Source organism: Gordionus sp. m RMFG-2023, chromosome 1 (genome assembly GCF_954871325.1).
Source record: "Gordionus sp. m RMFG-2023 chromosome 1, tfGorSpeb1-WG-v2, whole genome shotgun sequence".
Taxonomy (NCBI): Eukaryota; Metazoa; Nematomorpha; class Gordioida; order Chordodea; family Parachordodidae; genus Gordionus; species Gordionus sp. m RMFG-2023.
Window position 1 is genome coordinate 17,567,548 of NC_088775.1, and position 21,925 is coordinate 17,589,472.

Below are 21,925 nucleotides of genomic sequence, written 5' to 3' on the forward strand. Positions count from 1 at the left end.
TTAGCAATAGGAACGGTGTCGGCATCATCCTCAGTCAAGATCTAACCTCCTCAGTTGTAGAAGTCAACAGGATCTCTGATAGACTAATGAAGATAAAACTCTGCATTGGTCAATCAATACTACACATCCTTTCATTTCATTATATGCTCCTCAAACGGGTTGCAAGGAAGAAGAGAAAGATGATTTTAGAGCTATCCTCGATGAAGCTGTAATGGAAATCCCTAAGGATGACCTAGTCATAATTGGTGGTGACTTAAATGCGCATGTGGGGAAAGCAAGAGATAGCTACAAAAGGCATCATGGTGGTTTTGGATATGGAGAAAGAAATGATGAATGAGAGCATATACTGAAATTTGCGCAAGCCTTCGACCTAGCCTTAACCAACACCTACTATAGGAAAAAGGATAGTCATTTAATAACATACGAAAGTGGTACAAGGAAAACACAGATAGATTACATACTAATCTCTCGCAGAAGATTAAAAGATGTAATAGACTGCAAAGTCATCCCAGGAGAAGATATCGCCGCACAATACAAGCTACTAATCATGGATTTGCACATCTCAAATAAATCCACTCAAAACAAGATAAAACTGGAACCATGCATCAAATGGGGCAAATTAAAAACAATGACAGAGCCTTTGCAATCAATGCAAACATTGAAACAATAGATTCCTCACAAGTCAGTGAAAAAATGTGGACAGACCTTTCATCCAGATTAATAGACACTGCCAAATCGACACTAAGCTTGACAAGAGGAGGCAACAAATCATATAAAGAACTATGGTGGTGGAATGAAGAGGTACAAACCACTATACAGGAGAAAAAAGCCCTTTATAAAATATGGTACAAATCCAAAAACGCAGATGACAAGACAAGATACAAAAAATCCAAGAGATTAGCTACAAAAGCGGTGGCTAGAGCCAAATCTATGGCATACGATGACATGTACGAAGATCTACATACCAAAGAAGGGCAAAATAAAATATACAGATTAGCCAAACAGCGAGAAAAGAACTCTAGGGATATAAACGGAGCTCCGAAAGTAATCAAAAATAAAGATGGGAAATTGATAATAAAGGAAAAAGAAATAATGAATAGATGGAAAGAATATTTTCAGGAGCTTCTCAACTTTAATCCCCACACACTACATCTAGACGAACACTCCCCATGTCAAAACCTTGTACAACCTATAACAGAACAAGAAATAATCACATGCCTTAAGCATATGAAAAACAACAAAGCTAGGGGTCCAGACGATATTCCAATAGAAAGCCTTAAAGCACTAGGAGATGATGGAATACATCTCCTCACAAATCTATACAATAAGATACTTGGAAATGAAGAGGTTCCCCAAAAATGGAGGCAGAGCTATCTAGTTCTTATCTTCAAAAATAAAGGGGATCCACATAATTGTCAAAATTACAGGGACATAAAACTAATGTCACACTGTCTAAAACTATACGAAAAAATAATAGAAAAAAGATTAAGAGATATAATCGAAATAGGAGAGACTCAGTTTGGCTTTATGCCTGGAAGATCAACAACCGATGCCATCCACGCAATTAGGCAAATGAGTGAAAAATACAGGGAAAAGAACAAAAAGCTACACATGGTCTTTCTCGATCTAGAAAAGGCCTTTGATAGAATCCCAAGAAAACTTATCTGGTGGGCGCTACGCCACAAGAATGTTCCCGAAAAATATATAAGAATAATACAGGATATGTTTATGGGCCATACAACAATGGTCCAGCACAACAGGTACTTCAGCAGGCTTCACAATAGCCGAAGGAGTTCAGCCCACTTCTCTTCATTACAGTAATAGATGTATTAGCACAGTCTATACCTCAAACAGTCCCATGGAATATGATATTTGCAGATGATATTGTGATACTTGCCGAATCTAAGGATGAAATGAAAGAAAGACTAGTGAGTTGGATAAATATCCTAGAAACGCACGGATTAAAAGTAAATAGAGAAAAGACGGAGTATATGGTGATAGGAGGAGATGAAACAGAGAGTATTGATATAAATGAATGATGGCAGATATCCGCAATTGAAAGCTGCAAATATTTGGGCTCCACTATACAAACAAACGGCACAATAGAAAAAGAGATAGAGTAAGATTAATCAAGGGTGGCTAAAGTGGAGATCTTTATCTGGAGTGCTATTTGATAAAAGAATCCCACACAAATTAAAGGGAAAAATTTACAGTTCCATAATACAACCAACTATTCTATATAGTTCGGAAACATGGCCAACCAAAGAATCAGACGAGAGAAGTCTACAAACCATGGAGATGAGAATGCTGAGGATGATTGCTGGGGTAACAAGAAAGGATAAAGTGCGCAGTACAAGAATACTAAGTAGTTTAAAGGCCCATTAAGACTAAGTTAATGGTAAACAGACTTAGGTGGTATGGGCACACAATGAGAAGGCCTATGAACTACATAGGAAATAAAGTTAAGAGTTTGGAAGTGATGGGCAAACGTAAAAGAGGAAGGCCAAAACTTCAATGGGGCCATAAAGTTAGAGCCAATATAAAGAAGTATAAATTAGATAAAAGAGATTGTATTAATAACATAAAGTGGAGAGAGATGTTGAAGGAGCTTACCACCAGAAAAGGTGAAAGCTAAAGAGAAAAAAAATATAAAAAAAATAACTATTGGTATTATTTGAATATAACCTTATTTAATATGTTAATGAAAACTTACGATTTTAGCTTGTAACCTTGCTTTTGTTTAAAATATTTTTGTAATATATTTTGATACTTTTTATTTTTGTTTAATCAAATTTATATTTAATATGAAAGATATATATACCTTATTTTTTGATAATAGTTTTTTAGCTTATTTTAGATTAATTTAAAAATATAATAAACTCAATAAACGCAATTTTCTTACTTTTCTTTTGTTAACCTTGGAACCATATTAACAATTTACAAAGAAGATTTAAAATTCTTATCTAAGCATATATTAACTTCAAAAATATTTTTTGCTTAAAATTTTGGGCGTGAAAATTACTAATAAATAAATTGTAACAAAAATAATATTACAATAGCAGCATATCATTTTTTTAATTAAAAAAACATCAAATAAATAAATCCATTTTCATAATATAATAATATAAATAAAAAATATTAAATAATATATGTTTATTTGTTGATAATATAAAAAATTAACATTAAATATAAATAAAATAAAATAAATTAGTTAACTAGAAATAAATAATAATTAATGCTAGGCATATGATTAGCTGATGCAGAATTTTTGACTAATTTAGTTTTAGCCGATTAGGCTAAGCCTAATTAGGCGTAGGCGTAGTATTTCCGATTACGCAACGCTAAACTTAAGTGATAAAATAATAAAAAATGTAAATTGTAACGATAAAATAAATCGATAATATAAACTGATTTTTTAAGTTAAGAAACAATTTTTTTTTGTTATTGCTGTTAGGTATAAAATAAATATTTTAGATTAAAACGAAAACTTATATCTAACATTCCACCCTCCAAAGAAACCCCGCCTATGTTCTCTTTGGGCATAAAAATCATTATTTCTTGGCTTAACGGTTTGCCTCTTGTCCATTTTGTTTAACGTTAACTTTATATCATCAGCTTGATCATAACGTTTTGTTTCCTCGTAGTTATGTTTCAAATTGTCATTATCAACTCCTTTAATAAGCTGCTGTCATACTCAGTTGTTATTATCATCATTGTTTATTATCATTTGTGGTTATTATTATAGTCATTTTTATATAATGTATTGAAATAATATTGAATTGGAATAAATGAATATTGGATTAAATAAATCAGATAAGAATGTTGTAATAAGAATTTCATAAAGATACGTATTCGCGTTTTATATTTATCTAAACGTTTATTTAATATTTATTTGGCGCGTGTTAGTTATATTACCTTTTAGTAAATTGAATTTTATTTTAGCTTAATCATATTTTCTCAATTTTACATTTAAATATTGATAACGTCGAAATTTTATATATAAATTTAATTTATTAATGAAATATATTGCTTATCATACATTTTTCTAAATATTTTACTTATTGACAACTTTTTAAGGCCTCCTCAACAGACAAGATAAAATCTCTGAACTTCTCAGGTTTTTTTAGTGTTTTGGTCTCTCTGTTGGAATACTAACATTATCCTTTTCCTCCTTGAAGAAGATTTTAGTTGATGAGTCTTCCTGATCATGATCATTGATGTTGTTCATGCTATCAGATATCCTGATGACATCTTATGATGTGGTTACCTGTGTCAACTTCGTATAAAAGGTCACTATGTTATCGTTTGATACTATCCCATTTGTTATCCCCAAATATTTTAAACCATACTTTATCCCCTAAGACAATAATCCTATTTGAAGAAATCGTGGTCTTGATTTTAATATCGTTATTAATAATAGATGTAGGATTCAATAAATCCTATTTAGTCCGAGTCTCATAAGTGAACATTAACTTGGTAGGTGGAATACTCCTAGTAGAGGTCTGCATTACGCGGGTTTTTGGACCATAAGCCCACCCACCCAGTATTTAAAAAAAATTAATCCGCCCGCTCATCCGCTCCATGTTTTCAAAAAAATATACCAGCCCGCCCGCACATTAGTCTAAATTTCCTTACCGGCCCAACAGCCCGCCCATTTGTCTAAAATTTTTTACCCGCTCACATATTATTTATAAAATTTTTTAACCTAAACCAGCTTTTATAAAATTTTATTATGGCCATTCTTTCAATTTTTTAGACATCTAAAAAAAAATTTCAGCATTACACCTTTGCAAAAAGTTTTTAGGAAATTACTATATTAAGTATAAAAAATATTCAATTTAAATTATGGATAATTTATTTGATCAAAGAAAATATTTATGAAAATAATGTTGTTGCATTATTGAGTTACAAAAAAATGCATTATTCAAATTATGATAATATTCAAACAAATATAATGTTTTATTAAAATTATTAAGTTATTATTATTATTATTTTTTTTTACAGAGAAAAAATGTAATTTATTGATAAATTAATATTAAGATATTAGTAATTTATGTAATACTAAATATAAAAATAAAATCATAAATTCAATATTAATTAATGAATAAAATTTAGATATAAATTGTAAGTAATTAGGGGGTATCAGTCATTGAGAATATGAAGCTGAGGTAATTGGATTTTATTATATTGAGGGCTAATCTTTGGCGTAGGTAGTAACCCTCGTTGGGATCTTCGGTCCTAGTAGAGATCCGTTTCCCCAGCTCTTTAAAGAAGGCAAGGGCGTGAGAGCCGAACGATGTTAGAGTCGTGGCGATTAGTGGTAGGAATGTGTAATTGGCCGGAAGCGATGGCGAATATTTAGCGAGTTTATTCGTCTCGGCGTCTACTAGAGCATCTCATTTATATTGGAAGGGGCAAGGGGATCGATGCATGAGAAATCCCAGGTTAGAAATTCCCCCCTCTTCCAAGGGATCATGGTAGAGCCATCGGGACGCTTACCATCAGAATTGTAGAGTCCAGTGGGTTCTAGGGTTGATGGGATACCGGCAGATTTTAGGGCCCTGGCAATAGTATTATTGCATTTTGAATGTCTAATGAATCTGCCTCTACAGCGCTTGCAGTGTAAAGAGTGATGGCCTTTGGAGTTGACCGGCGTTTGACAAAGGATGCAGTGATAGGGTATTACCATATCACAATTAAGTCTTAGACCGATGGCGTGACGTAGCTCATCATTGCTTAGGAGCTGGTCAAGTTTTCGCGATGGAAAAGCTTCGAGAAATTCATACCCGCTGTCTGCGGAAATGGAGAAGAGTAGAGAATGGTCCTCGAGTTGGCTCCTCGATTTAAGGTATGCAACGGAGTTGCCAACTAGAGGCTTATCCCAGTCCTTCTGCAGTGTCGATGAGGGAGGATCAACTAATGAAAGAGATTTCCATAGATCAATTGCCTGGGGAAGTAAAGGGTCAGGATGTTTTGTGAGTGCGTGTATGATGGGCTCGCAGGACAGGCGAGAGGATATGAACGCACTAACAGAGAGTAGGGAAGGCGATCGTATGCCAATGCCTCCGGATTTGGTTGGCAATGTAGCTTGTAGCCAAGATAGGTCTCCGAATTTGAGATTGAGTATATCCTCTGTAAGGTGTTTAATCTCTAGCTCGTGTGCAGCGAGGTTGACGTCGTATTGGAAGATACGTGACGATCGGAGTGTATATAGAATTTTTGGGATTAGGAGGTAGTTCTTTAATAGAAAGAACGCTTGGTGGGCTGGGAGGCGAGATAGTGTACCGCGCATAAGGGATATCTCTAGTAGAGTGTCTGCGAAGAACTTGACAAAGGACTCGTCTTTACCCACTGGAGATCCGAGATGTGTTAAGAAGTTCAATGGTGTATGATTGAACATAGGATCATAGTTAAGGTCGATGATTCCAAGAGGACAATATTCGCTCTTGTCTTGATTGATTCGCAGTCCCAAACTGCTCTCGCTGGATTTTATTATTTCGACCGCCTTCATAACTTCGCTGGGTGAGCCGCCTAGTATACCATCGTCGATATACCAGTTATGAAGGTTTAGTTTACATTGGTCATTTATGCTTTGTATTAGGCTATTAATGCCCAGACTGAATAAGAAGGAGCCTAGAGGGTCACCTTGTTGTATTCCACTACTAGAAGGAATCAATCTATCTCCAAATTGAAGATGCGATGGACTAGCATAACAATCGAAGATGAATTGCGAGTATTCTGGGTAAAGGGTAAGGATGGGATTAAGAAATGCTGTACGTTTTAGAGAGTTAAAAGCGTTTGAAAAATCTATCTTAATTAGGATATCGTCACTGGGTTCTGTTTGTAAATACATTCTGGTCATGTGTAAGGATACCTCGCATCCCCCTTTAACGTTGACTTCTAATTGATTAGGGCACAGGTGATTAGATACTGTGAACAATATTCTGCTCACTACTAGCTTTGCGGTTAATCGGCGCCAAGTGGTTCCAATAGCGATAGGGCGAATATCTTTATTAGGTTTGTGGAGGGCGATGAGTTTAGCTCCATAAAGGAGTGGAATAATGGCGGGTGGTAAGCCTCCATCCAGTCTAAGTAAATGAGATGAAAACACGTGATAATTGTAGATTTTTTTAAGTGTTTAACAATTGGAGTTATTCACTTTTTATTTTTCACAAATAATTTCTAAAATTTTTACTTTTTCTTATATTATTTTTCTTTTAATTTTTGTTAATTTTTCTTTTTATGTTAATTTATAATTGATTAATTTATATATAATTATAAAAAAAATTAGAATTTTTATTTATTTTAGTTTTCTTCTATCTTATTTTTAGGTACAAAATTTTCTTTACTACAATGGTATTGGAGTGTGGATGTGCCGGGGCGACTGAAACAATTAATTCAGTCTAATAATAAACAATGGTTACATGGGAAGAAACGCGCATTCTAAAGCAAAAATTCGAAAAAATAAAGAAGTGAGAAAAATAATGTAATAAAAACATTTCGAAAATTTTGAGAAGAACAAAAGAAGAAAGTTTAGCGTTTAAAATTTATATCTGGATAAGAAAGAGATTTAGAGTTTATTTTTAAAGATGTAGGTTAAAAAAGAAAAATTATTTTAAGGTAGCTCATTTAAATTTCGAACTAATTTTTGTAAATATTGATAAGATTATGATACAAAATTGTGTAGGAATATAAGATCTAAAATTAAAAACAAAGAATTATAAAGGTAGCATTTATAGTAGATAAGATAGAAGTTTGTGTTTTAGTTATTTAAAGGTGATAATTAGAAATTTTATATTTAGAAGTTACTGGTAAACTAAAAACCAGTTGAATATAAAAGCTAACTAAGACCAGGGATATGAACCCGACCCCGGACCCTCCTGAACCCTCGTATTTTGGCTGAACCCGAACCCGGACCCTTTTTAAAAGTGAAGGGTCCAAGGGCTCTAGGTGTCATAAAATTTTTTAAAAATATATAAATTTTTTTAAATTTTATTAACTTTTTTTGTGGAATCATTTATTTTATCTTAGCGTTTTTATTCCAATTTTCTTCCTGGACTTCCATTTTATTTAGAGATTGATATCATAAATTATTTTCCAGTGTAATAATATTTTATTATGTAAATTTATTAATATGCTATGATATAGAAATACGTTGATTATTTTGAAAGTGAATTATTTTATAGTACAAGTAATAATATTTTAATTTAAATGATAATGCACAACATGTTGGTCCTCAATTTATATGATGCTAGAACGATTATTAAGTTTGAAAGATTTCTGTAATGATTTTATTAGAGGAGCATGTGAAGTCATTTTGCCGGAAGATGATTGGTGCCAAATAAAGGACCTTACTAGTGTATTAGTTGTTTTAAAAATAACAATATTAAGATTACAATCAGAACAATTAGGTTTATTTGATTTTAAGGCATATGGATTAGATGCCGATTAGATTTAGAAAAATTAACAGTCCTTTTTATATGAAATATTCGAAAATATGAAAATTCGAGTGATTTACAAAATGTGTTGTATACGCTCCTATATATTTAGACCCTCGATATCAAGTTTTATTGAGTATTGAGCAAAAACAAATGGCTAAAGACCATCTTGTGGATTTATGGTATAAGCAAAACTCCATTATTTACAATATATTGTAGGCTACGACAATACCTATTGGTTGTAGGGATAATAATAATAATAATGATAGCAACATTGATGATCTTGAAATTTTACTTTTAATAGAAAGGAGGATCAAAAAATGCCTATTGTTTAATAGTAAAGTTCTCAGAAGTTAAGAGAATAAATAAGGATATAAATATTTTAAAATTCTGGGAAGAAAATTCTTCAATATATTCAGAATTATATATCTTATCTAGAATCTTCATGGCTGTACCGGCGACACAAGTACAATAATTTTATAAAATTTTAGGTAAGGGTAGAACGTGTTTTCATCTTTGAAATATGTCTACTTTACGTGGAAATCTCAAGCATGATATTTTAAAAGATATTATGATGGTGCGAGAATAAATCATTTAAAATATTAATTATTTCATTTTTAAATTTTTCATTTGTAAATTATGAATATGTATATATTGAAGTATAATAATAAATGAATTTTAAAAAAATATTATTTTGAGTCATTATTTTTATGTTCCCTGAACCCGGACCCGAACCCTGGGCCCGGGTTCTTTAAAATTTTATTCCTGTTACGAACCCGGACCCTTTTTTTTGTCGAAGGGTTCACATCCCTGACTAAGACTATGATATTTTAGATTTTAGAATTATTAAGTTATTAAATAATTGATTACTAGAGATAATTATGACAAAGAAAAAGAAACATAAATTTCGAAGATTAAAATTAAACAAATAATTTGCTAAATGATAATTTAAAAAATTCGGTGAATAAGATTAGAGACTAAGACGAATATACATTTATCAAGATTTACGTTTAACTTTTATTTTAAGGGCTGCGAGAGATAAAACCGCCTCAAGGATCTGATATGTGAATGTAGTATAATATTAGGTTGTTGATTAACCAAAAATCTTCATAAAGAGAAACAGTTTTCGTCATTAAAAAATTTATGCCGCAATCGAGCTCATTTAGAGATCGGATTTTTATTTTGAATCATTAATAAGATTTGAAGTCAATTAGGCAACGTTATTCTAATAATAGTAAAAAGAAAAACAAGAGGAGAATAGGGAAATACTAAAAAAGAAATGATATCTATTTTAAATTGTTTTAATGTGGTTTTTAGATATAAGAAAATATTGTTCAGAATGAAGAAATAATTTTTTTTGAATAATGATGATATGGATATGAAATACTTCGGAAGAGAAAAATAAATTTTTTTTGATAATTAATTAGAATAAGACTATTTAGTAGAGTGTAAAATGAAAAAAAGTAGTAGAAGAATTTAAGAAGTTTTAAAAAAGAAGAATTGAGTATAAAATAATGAAATAATTGTGAAATAAAAAGTGCGTTAGAAATATAGATAGATTATTTTAACAAGTTGTGCTCGAGTTATGAGAATCATAAATTTCTGTGTTTTAAAATTGACGATAAACATAATCAATTTGTTTGGTGTAACAAGTGATAATTATGAGAATCTTAATTTTAAGTGTTGATGATAGACATAATTGATTTGTTGTGAATCATAACTGTGGGGGTTTTAAAATTGTTGATAAACATAATTGATTTGTTTTTGTAACAAATTATTAGAATCATAATTTTAGGTGTTGATGATAGACAATGGATTTGTTTTTTAACAGGTCTGCGAGAGTTATGAGAATCATAATTTTGGGTTAAAAGTGATGATAAACTTAATTAAATTGTTTTACAAAGAGTAATAAAAAATAAAAAAAAGATATTATTTTTTCAAATAATGGGCGTGAACCGCATAAAGAAGAAAAGAAATAGATATTTTATTTTTCTAGACAGGCATATACAAAGATTTATAAACGAAATAAATAAGTAATACCACAAGAAGAGAAGATTTTTGGGTAAAAATTTAGAAATAAGATTTTTTTAGATTCAAGATATTTAAGAGTATTTTAGATTTAGATTCAGCTGTATACTGGTTGACAAAGTATGTGAATTTATAGCTAAAGAACGATTACCTGCAAATGACTCAATGAAGATATGGGTCTGGGCTTCATTGAGGGTAAAGGTGTGATAGAATTTGACATAATGGTATAATTCATTTAGCGTATTTTGACTACGTATTATAATTTTAAGATTTAATTTAGAGGAAAAAGTGAGCAAATATTTCGAAGTTAAGTTATTTAATAGATTATGTAAGGAAGAATTAGATTAGAGGCAATTACCTTATACATTAAGACGAAGTTGACATAATTATATATTTTATTGGTAAATTGGACAATGTATTAAAATTAGAGAATGAATGTAAGAAAAAGTGATTCTGAAGTTATAAAGGGTTAAATAGATTATTTTAGGTAGAACTAGATTAGATGCGATTACCTGAGACCTTAAGACAAAGATCAAGTGAGAATAAAGAGACCTTAAGACAAAGTCGATATCTCGGCAAGTGAAAACTGTCGTAGAAGACTCGGAAATCGATACGGTTACAAAAATTAGGTAAAAAGAGCTAATCAATTACAAGAGAACGTTGGAAAGAAGCGACTAGGTAGAACAAATTGTCAAGACGCTCATGCTGTAATCGTTAATCGCTTACAAATATCGCCAATTGTTTATCGAAACTTTAGTGTAAGAGAAGTCGAAATCATAGGCACAAGAATTCGTACAATCGTGAATCGCAGATCAATTATCGTCAATACCGAGATAATGTACTAATCATTAGTTACAAGAGACCGTTAAAATCAAAAGACTAGGATAATTTATCAAAAGAAATTAAGACGGACTATAAAATACAAAAGTTGAAAAAGAAATTAGAATTCATCGATAATCGTTACAAGCAATAGTAATCAATTACCCTTTATAATCAATTACTGCGATAAAGAGCTATTAGTTACAAGAGAACGTTAGGAACAAGCCAAAACTAGAATAACTTGTTAATAGAATTTAAGATGGACTTTAGAAAGTTGTAAAGAAAGAATAGTATCAATCGTTAATCGTTGTCTAGCAATTGTGGATTGTTGAAAAATATGCGTTAAATGAATTTGTCAATCGCCTACAGAGATAAAGAACTAATCGTTTACCAGGGGTTGACAAGCAACAGAAGATAGAATTCAAACTAAGAATACTAGACAAGGAACAGCCGTTGTTAGAACTTAGAAGACATTAAGGACTAAGAAAAATAGATATAGAGATACAAGATTAAGGCCGGAATCGAAGAAAATTGGTCATTCGCAGAATGATGGGTCTAACTTAAGTGGAAGGGTGTTGTATTATTACGTTTCAAAAAAATGCATTATTCAAATTATGATACTATTGAAAGTTAAACAAATATAATGTTTTATTAAAATTATTAAGTTATTATTTATCCCAGTCTATGTAAATGAGATGAAAACGCGTGATAATTGTAGATTTTTTATACTTTAAGTGTTTAACAATTGGAGTTATTCACTTTTTATTTTTCACAAATAATTTCTAAAATTTTTTACTTTTTCTTATATTATTTTTATTTTAATTTTTGTTAATTTTTCCTTTTATGTTAATTTATAATTGATTAATTTATATATATTTAATAAAGGAATTAGAATTTCTATTTAATTTTCTTCTATTTTATTTTTAGGTACAAAATCTTGTTTACTACAAATATAAATATAAAATTGATATTATATGTAATTAATAATGCAAAAATAATAATGAATAGACATTTTCTGGATTCAAACATCTTCTTCTTTGTTCTAAAAACCTTCCAGCAATGCTAAATTCTCGTTCAGAAGAAACACTAGTTGCAGCAATTGCCAATATTTTTCTTGCTAATCTTGATAGCTTTGGCAAATCTCTTCCTTGTCGTTTCCACCAAAGTAGTTTTAAATAACAAAAGAGTATATTTTTTTTAAGAAAAAAGTTTTTTTTATACCAAAAAAGTTTAGTTATTTTAAGAAAAATGTTTTTATACCAAAAAAGGACATTTTAATTTTTAATATCCCAAAAAGTTAATAGAAACAATTTTTTATTAATATTTACTTAAATGATTTTTAATTTTTTTTAACCCGCCCGCCAATTGTTTACATTTCTTAACCCACTCACACACTCACCCATAGTTAAATTTTTTAACAAGCTCGTCCGCCTGCCCGTTCTTAAAATTTTTTTTACCAACTTAGATGGGCAGGTGGGCCTAAACCCCGCCCAATGCAGACCTCTAACTCGTAGGGGTATTTGGGGTTTTTTTATAATTAAACCAAAACTTTTCTAACGCTATATCAGTACCTGTATTCTTTTCTTCCAAATTGCGTTTCATACTCAGTTTAAATGTCTTAACCATCCTTTCCACCTGCCCATTAGATTGTTGATCGTAAGCTTATGTTAAAACATGTTTTATACCGTGGTCACAACTATTTTTCAAATAATTTGCTGGCGAAATTAATGCCGTTGTCTATGACGATAGTTTCTGGTATCCCGAACAAACTTATTGTTTTCATGAGCTCTTTTAAAGTTCTCTCGGTGGTTAAAGATTTCACCGAGGTGATAATAGGATATTTGCTGTACGCATCCACTACTATTAGCCAATATTTTTGATAGAACGGACCTGCGTATTCATTATGAAATCGTTCGAACGGTTTAAATGTTGGAGCCTATAAATGTTGTATAGTTTTCCGGTTATCTGATCGCATATCGCATAATTCGCAGTTTTTAACATTTAAATCTTCCGCGTTCATGTCAGGCCACCATATGTAACTCCTTGCCAATGCTTTTTCACCTGTTCCCAAGAGTCCAATATGCAAATCCTGGAGCATGGTTTCGTGTTGTTTGGAACCACTATTATATCCGTTTTGTAGAGACCTATACTCAGTTCATTTTCTATTTTATATAAGTCGTATTCTTTATTAAGTCGCCTTTACTCACATCATTTATAACCTGCGATAATTCTTTGTCATCCATAGTTCCCGCTGCGATTTTTTCAAAGTTCAACGGTACATTATTGTATTTGCCCGCCTTATGTTTTATATCAACATTATAAGTTTCTATAGCTATATTCCATTTCTGCAACATCATGGATATAAATGTGTCCTCTTTTAAGCCTTTTGAAAGAATATATTAACAGCTTGTAATCCTTAATTATTGTGAATTTCGTACCAATCAAATACTCATAAAAAAATTTATGGCAAAATGACCGCTAGTGCCTCGCGTTCAATGTTAGTGTAATTTAACTCTGCTTTCAACATTTCTATAGAGCAAACATGGCATATTTAAAGTGAAATAGAACAGCTCCTAGTCCCCTTTTAGAGGTATCGGCAGCGATTCCAATAGGCAATTCAGGATTAAAGTAAGTTAATTTCGGAGGCTAAATTATCAATAGTTTTAACTAATTGAAACTTTTCTTGTGTTCATTTTTTCATGACCATTCTTTTATATTTATCACCTTATATAATAATGGATCAGCTAAATCCTCGAAATTGTTAAAAAAAATTTCTGTAATAACTGGCCATACCTAGAGTTGTTATGAGCTTCTCATCTGTTTTAGGCTCAGCAATATTGATCATCGCTTTCAATTTGTCTTTCTTAGGATATATCTATAACATCTATGCTGTGCTCTAAGAATCTTACATTAGTTTGCATGAACATGTTTTTTTTAAAGTTAAGAACTAAACCAAATCTTATGATTCTCTCGAATATCTCGTTTATATTATCTAGACGTTTTTCATCATCGTTGCTCGTGATCAAAAGATCATCGATGTAGGAAATAACATTTTTCATGTCTCCGAAAATTTGGTTCATAGTTTGTTGAAATATAGCCAAAGCGGTTTTAAGTCAAAAGGTAATCTTGTGAATCTGTAGTAGCATTTATGCGTGGCTATTGTTAATATGTCTCTTGACTTCTTATCTATTTGTTTAAAGTCAATTTACTAAACTTCTTCCCTTTTGACAATTTTTGCTATCAAATCAATTATTCTCGATATGGGATAGTCGAAGTCTTCAAGCGCCGGGTTGACAGTATCCTTGAAGTCGGCACACAACCTGAGACTTCCATCATCTTTAAAGACTGGGGTCAATAAACTTACCCATCGAACGTCTTGAATAGGCTCAGTGATTTTGTCTTTGATCCACTTGTTGATTTCTTTACTTACCATATCTATCCTTGAGTATGGTACCCTACTTGGTGGTACCATTTTAGGTTGAGCATCATGTTTTAAACGTAAATTTATAGCAGTTTTCATATTTGGTTTAGTAACAGATATTTTGAACTCAGAATCGTTAATTATAAATATTCCCCATGAACTTCAAAATGCCTTTGAACGCGTTAAGCCACACCTTGCCTAGCAACGGACCTTTCGTACTCATTTCAATGTAGGCCTCCAAATTATATTAATGTGCCTTAATAATTTACGTCAATGAGTGCAATGCCAAGATATTTTATTCCCGTCATAACCCATTAATTTGATGCTTCACGTTTTTGGTGCCTACTTTATTAGCTACAAAATGTGGTATAATTGTATATCTCGTGCCTGTATTTACTTGCATCGCCGTCGCTTATGTCATTAAGTTTAAGTGTCACCTCATATGCCTATTTCTTTTTGTCATCCAGACCTTCTTTCAAACTAAATACACCTATGTTTAGTAAATCGTAATTTTTGTTTATGTCGTCACTTTTGTCAAAATTAATTGTGTATTAGTATAGGATTCATGTTGTTTTCACATTAAATTTATTGTAGTATTGTTGATTCATGTTTTGTCTATATTGTGTGTTGTTTTGATTTCTATGGATATTATAGTTATTATTGTATATATTGTTCACTCTGTTGTTGAATCTTTGGTTCGATCTGTTATGACAATTGTTGACTGTCATATGTTTGTCTATTATTATTGTTAAAATTTTCATTTCTATAATAATTGTTTTGACTGTCATTAGTTTGTCTGTTCTTATTATTAAAATTTTCGTAGCTATAATAATTGTTTTGACCGTCATTAGTTTGGTTATTATTATTGATTAAAATTATTACCATAACTTGTGTCGTATCTTTGGTGATCATCATAGTACGGTCTTTGATAAGTTTGAAACCTGTCTTGATAATTGTGTCTGTTTTAATATTGGTAACGTGGGATGTAGTTTTTGTATTGATTGTTAAGCCTTAGATTTTCAGAACCAGATTGTGAGGGCCCACTATTAAACGTGGCGAATGTCAATACTGTACTAGTTGTTTGTCTACATAAAATTTATTCATAGCACTCGTAACATATTTACCATCTTTTTCGGCTTTGCATTTGTTATCTATTTCCATGGATACACTATTCTCAGTATCTGTCTAGATATCTTATAATTTACTACCTATGTTTATTAATTCATATATTGTATAAGTACTTTTTCACTTAATTTATATCTAATGGTTTGTAATAAGATGAGACTTTAATCTTTTCTAACGATCTATCAAAATTAAAATTACATTCGTTTTCTAATTTATAAATCCTTGCCACCCAGTCGGCTAACTTTTCCAATTAGCTTGTGTAGTATTATAGAATTCAATAATTTTTTTATTCCTAATTTTAGATGGAAATAAAAGCTTAAGCTTATTTATAACTGTCTGTAAACTCCTCATCTGTTGAAATGGCCCTAATCTTTTGGTAAATCCTTTCAGGTAAATTATTAGTTAATAGAAATACCCTTATTTCTGTTGCTAAGCTTACTAGTTTCGAATATCCTTAACCTTAGGAATATAATAATGCATATCGCCGATATATTGGAAAAGACAAGGAGGCCTCTGTCTCGCCCTTTAGGTAAACTGATGGTTATTTCAGAGTCAACTTTAGTGGACTTGGTTAAATATTTTAATTAATTTACTTTTTATAAAAAAATTTTTATTATATTTATGTGAAAAGTTAAAATAATTTATTCATTATATTTTTTATTATTCGTTTTAACTCTTTATTAATTTTATTTTTTATAATATTTTGATTTTATAAATATCTTTTTACTTTATATATGTCCTTTATCTCTGATAAGTACCAATCTGCTATGATAATAAATGTTTACGTGTACATTCAAAGAAAAAGGAAGAACCGCCGGAGTCTGCTTGCCACCATGCTGAATTAATATAAAAATTGTAGACTAAAATATTTTTCTGTATTTTATTCAATAGCAAATAATAGGACATAAGAGGCAATGTATAATCATAGGTACATAAAGAGTAGTGTTGTTAAACGGCTCATTTTGAGCCGATTTTTAAAAACGACTAACTCAGTATTTTATCTAGAATAATATTACGCAAGCCTAAAGATTTTGTTTGTAGAAGGAACAAAGGTTTAGACATCTTTTATGAAATCTTGAGGCTTAAGCTATGTTTTTCTGGCTAAAATATTTAGTTAGCCGTTTTAAAAAATCGGCTCAAAACGAGCCGTTTAACAACACTAATAAAGAGTAATCCAAAGTAAACGAAGTAAGCAAAATACATGAATCATTCATAATACACAATACATAATCTCTGAAGTTTAAAAAAAATGTTCTTTATATATCCATTAAAAAAAATAAATAATCATTAAAAAAATCAATTATTAAGTTACGCAAAACGAAAAATAAAATGTTCTTCTTTTAAAATTGATTTTAATAAAAAATGTAAATTGTAACGATAAAATAAAATAATAATATAAACGATTTTTTTTAAGTTAAGAAACAAAAATCTTTTATTGCCTTTAGGTATAAAATAAATATCTTTGAAATAAAATGAAAACTTATATCTAACAAATACAAAGTATGCTATAATCATAATCATTTATAAAAAATAATATAAATTTCATATAATGGTGTTATGTCCCACATGCAACAACAATGTATCCATAATAAAAGGGAATAAAATTATTTGTCATGTTAAACGTATCAATTGTCCTTCATCTGGGACTTACTTTAACAATAATGAATCTATTATGCCCCCATCTTGTTATCCTGCCCTTATTAATAACATCAATATGGAACCAACTCCTACAATTTCAAGTTTCGATAATATCTTCAATACAGAAACAATCACTACATCTATATCTTCAACTATTAATATATCATGTGAATAAGAAAGTTGATGTAAGCTTTTATAAAATAAAATTTTACTGTTATATATAAGGTAGCTGCCAAGGTTTAAGAAATATTGGCAACGCATTTATTATTATATTTTATTGAACATCCAAAAAAAGTAAATCATACAAAAATCTCTAATATATATATATATAATACATATTTTATTTTAAATCATAAGGTTCCAAATAAACATTTCTTTCAAATTGAAAGAAGAAAATCTTATAATTTTCCGATGTCCTCACTACGTCATCGTGACGTCATGTGATCGCTACGTCATGTCATCGCTACGTCATGTCATCGCTACGTCATGTCATCGGTACGTATTTATTTATTTATTTGTTGATTTTTTTATAAACAGATGTTCATACCAAATTCTGAAATCAGAAGAAGTAATTTTTGTTCATTTTTTATACTCCTCTTCAGGTTCATTGCATTTATATTCTTTGTTTTTATTTTAGATAACAAGCCCTGTCTTACTCTCATTTAATGATTGTACAGGTGGTATATTGACTCCTCATCAAGTTCAATGCATTTATTTTTTTTATTTATTCTTTTGTTTCTATTTTAGATAACAAGCCATGTCCTAAACCCAGTTAATGATTGTACAGGTGGTGATTTATCCGTCATTAATAAAAGAAAAAGATGGCTGATCAATCAAAAAAGGAAACGCACTAGGGATAGCGAGGCCCTACAAAATCTACTAACAACTCAAAATAAAGTTAGCCTTATATATATATTTTTTTTATACTCTTTTATATTATAGAATACATCTATTTTAGCTTCTGATAATGTCCCCACTATTTCTAGGGAGTTGAACCTAATACTCACTCCTCTTCAGGTTCATTGCATTTATATTCTTAATATTATTCTTTGTTTTTATTTTAGATAACAAGCCCTGTCTTACCCTCATTTAATGATTGTACAGGTGGTATATTGACTCCTCATCAAGTTCAATGCATTTATTTTTTTATTTATTCTTTTGTTTTTATTTTAGATAACAAGCCATGTCCTAACCTCAGTTATTGATTGTACGGTGGTGATTTATCCATCATTAATAAAAGAAAAAGATGGCAGATCAATCAAAAAAAGAAACGTACTAGGGATAGCGAGGCCCTACAAAATCTACTAACAACTCAAAATAAAGTTAGCCTTATATATATATTTTTTTATACTCTTTTATATTATAGAATACATCTATTTTAGCTTCTGATAATGTCCCCACTATTTCTAGGGAGTTGAACCTTATATTGACTCCTTTTCAGGTTCAATGCATTTATATTTTATAATTATTCTTCTGTTTTTATTTTAGATAACAAACCCTTCTTTTTCCTCCTTATAATTGTTTAAATAATGATATATCTACCATTAATAATCAACAAATACAAAATAAATGTTCAGAAAAACACGATAGTCTTGACAAGTCCCCAACTAGACAAATTTTATTTTTTGATGATAGCCTCCCAACTACTAGAGATATGCATATATTGACCCCTTTACAGGTTCAGTACAGTATTTTAATGTTCGTTTTATTTCAATAATAATGTTTTATATTTATGCCTGATTTCCTTATTTTTTTTAGGTTAACCCAAACTTAATCCCTCACATAGCTACAAAACATGATATTTCTATTAAAGATAAGCAAAGAAAAAAATGGCAACTCAACAAACGCCTTACCCGTTCTAGAATTACAGGTATGCAGGATAATAAGGACCTACGCCTGATATTAACTCCCTTGCAGGTTTTTAATGTTTTATATATATAGGTTTATTTTTAATCACCCAGATACCGTCAACTGATATTTCTATAACCACTACCACATTCCCTATGGCACCTCTACCATGTATATTTCGACATATATTTGATGACCACCACTCACCTATATTAGATATCGGAAATATGACAGAAATATGCGCCTTCTGCAATGTTAAAATGTGGAATGGAGAAAAATTATCAAAAAGCTCATGTAGAAATATTCAGTTTTCTACATGTTGTTTGAATGGGAAGGTATTTTTATCTAAAATTTCCCAATTACCACCAAATTTATTACGTTTATTTACAGGGAATCATTGTTCATCATTCCACTTTTTAACAAACATAAGAGCATATAATGCCGCACTGTCATTCACTTCACTAGGAATTAATATAAATAATAATTTATCCAATTCGCGATCAGGTAATTATACCTTTCAAATTAATGGACAGGTTCATCATCGCATTAGTTCACTCCTACCAACATTAGGGGAAACTCCTAAATTTGCCCAATTATATATACATGATAGTATAAATGAGATAGAAAACAGACATAACCAGGTTCCGTTTTTAGATCGTTGTCTTTTAATGGAATTGCAGGATATTGTTCACACCTACAACCCCTTTGCTTCTCAATTTTTGAGAGTATCTTCTATGATCGCTACTGGCGTTCCTAACATATCCTTAAACTTAAAATCTACTCCAAATTTTGACGTACGTTATTGCAATAAACCTACCTCATCTGAAATAGCAGTATTATTACCTGGTGATGGCAGTGATCATATAGCCCATAGAGATATTATCTTAAAAACTCTATCTGGTCCTTTAAGACGTATTAATGAGCTCCATTCCTCATACGATCCCTTGCAATATGTTCTTCTATTTCCCAGAGGCGATATTGGATACCATCCATCCATTCATTATAGAAACTCAACTAATAAATATGTTACCTGCAGAGAGTACTATACCTATCGCTTTATGGTCAGGCAGGATGATGAGAATGTTATTTTAAGATCCAAACGTCTTTTTCACCAATTTATTGTCGACAGTTATGCCAAACAGAAAACGCTTCGATTAAATTTTATACGTAATAATCAATCCAAATTACGCGCCGAACTCTATCAAGGCATACATGATTCTATTTTAGAGGGAGATACTAATGCTGACAATCTTGGCAGAAGAATAATTTTGCCTTCTTCTTTTACCGGTGGCTCAAGGAGGCATATGCATCAGCTTTATCAGGACGCAATGGCTATTGTACGCTGCTTTGGTAAACCATCATTATTCATTACTTTCACCTGCAACCCTAAATGGGATGAAATAATGCGTGAATTATTTCCTCATCAGACCCCAAACGACCACCCAGATTTAGTTTGTCGCGTTTTTCGTCAAAAATTAAAATGTCTAAAAAAGGATTTGCTCTATTATCATGTTCTTGGCAAAGTCATCGCTTATATAGATGTCATAGAATTCCAGAAAAGAGGTTTGCATTGTCATATGTGCCTTATACTAGATAAATCTCATAGGCTACCAACGGCTGATACTTATGATGATGTAGTTTGTTCTGAAATTCCTAACAAAATAACTGAGTCTAAGCTGTTTCAAATTATTAGCAATTTTAATACACATGGGCCATGTGGTATTACATTTCCTAATAGTCCCTGCATGATTGATGGAAAATGCTCAAAAAAATATCCTAAATCATTTGTGGATACCTCTTCTATTGATAAGTATGGTTATCCTTTATATAGGCCACGAAATGATGGCGTTACCTTCCAAAAAAAAATTAAACGGATTTATATTTAACAACCGTTGGATTATTCCTTATAATAAACATTTATCAAAAAAATATAATGCACATATAAATGTAGAAATTTGTTCATCTGTCCAGTCCATAAAATACCTTTATAAGTATTGTTACAAAGGCCATGACAGAACTACTGCTTCCGTTTCCATTAATAATGTTGATGAAACTACCCAGTTCATTGATGCTCGATATATATCCGCCATAGAATCGCTATGGCGTACTTTGGATTTTGAAATGCAGGATCATTCTCCTGCAGTCTATCGTTTAGACCTTCATCTACCCAATCAACATATAATCCTTTTTCAATCAAATACTGATATAAATAATATCTTAACTAAAAATCCTGGTACAAAATTAACCGAATGTTTTAAAATTAATCAACTTGACACAGATGCCAGACATTATATTTATGCAGATTTTGTAAGATATTATGTGTGGAAACCTCTATCTAAACAGTGATTAAAACGAAAAATGGGTGGTAATAAAGTTATAGGCCGTATACGCACAGTTTCTCCTAAAGAGGGTGAGGTTTTTTATTTAAGACTATTACTTAATTATGTTACTGGGCCTACATGCTTTGAAGATCTACGCTCTTTTAATGGAATTATCAGTAACACTTTTAAAGATGCATGTATTCGACGTGGTCTGTTATCAGATGATGCGGAATGGAACCATTGTTTAGAGGAAGGTCTTTCATTTAAGATGCCATATCAATTGCGCC

At 30.9% G+C, this 21,925-nt stretch overlaps 1 protein-coding gene across 1 annotated transcript; it reads left to right on the plus strand.

Moving 5' to 3' along the window:
• The first annotated feature begins 19,985 nt into the window (after positions 1–19,985).
• On the plus strand, positions 19,986–21,663 carry LOC135922305 (uncharacterized). Its single transcript, XM_065456702.1, has 2 exons — positions 19,986–21,132; positions 21,269–21,663. The coding sequence occupies exons 1-2, from the start codon at positions 19,986–19,988 to the stop codon at positions 21,661–21,663; spliced, it is 1,542 nt and encodes a 513-aa protein (XP_065312774.1).
• Positions 21,664–21,925: the final 262 nt, after the last annotated feature.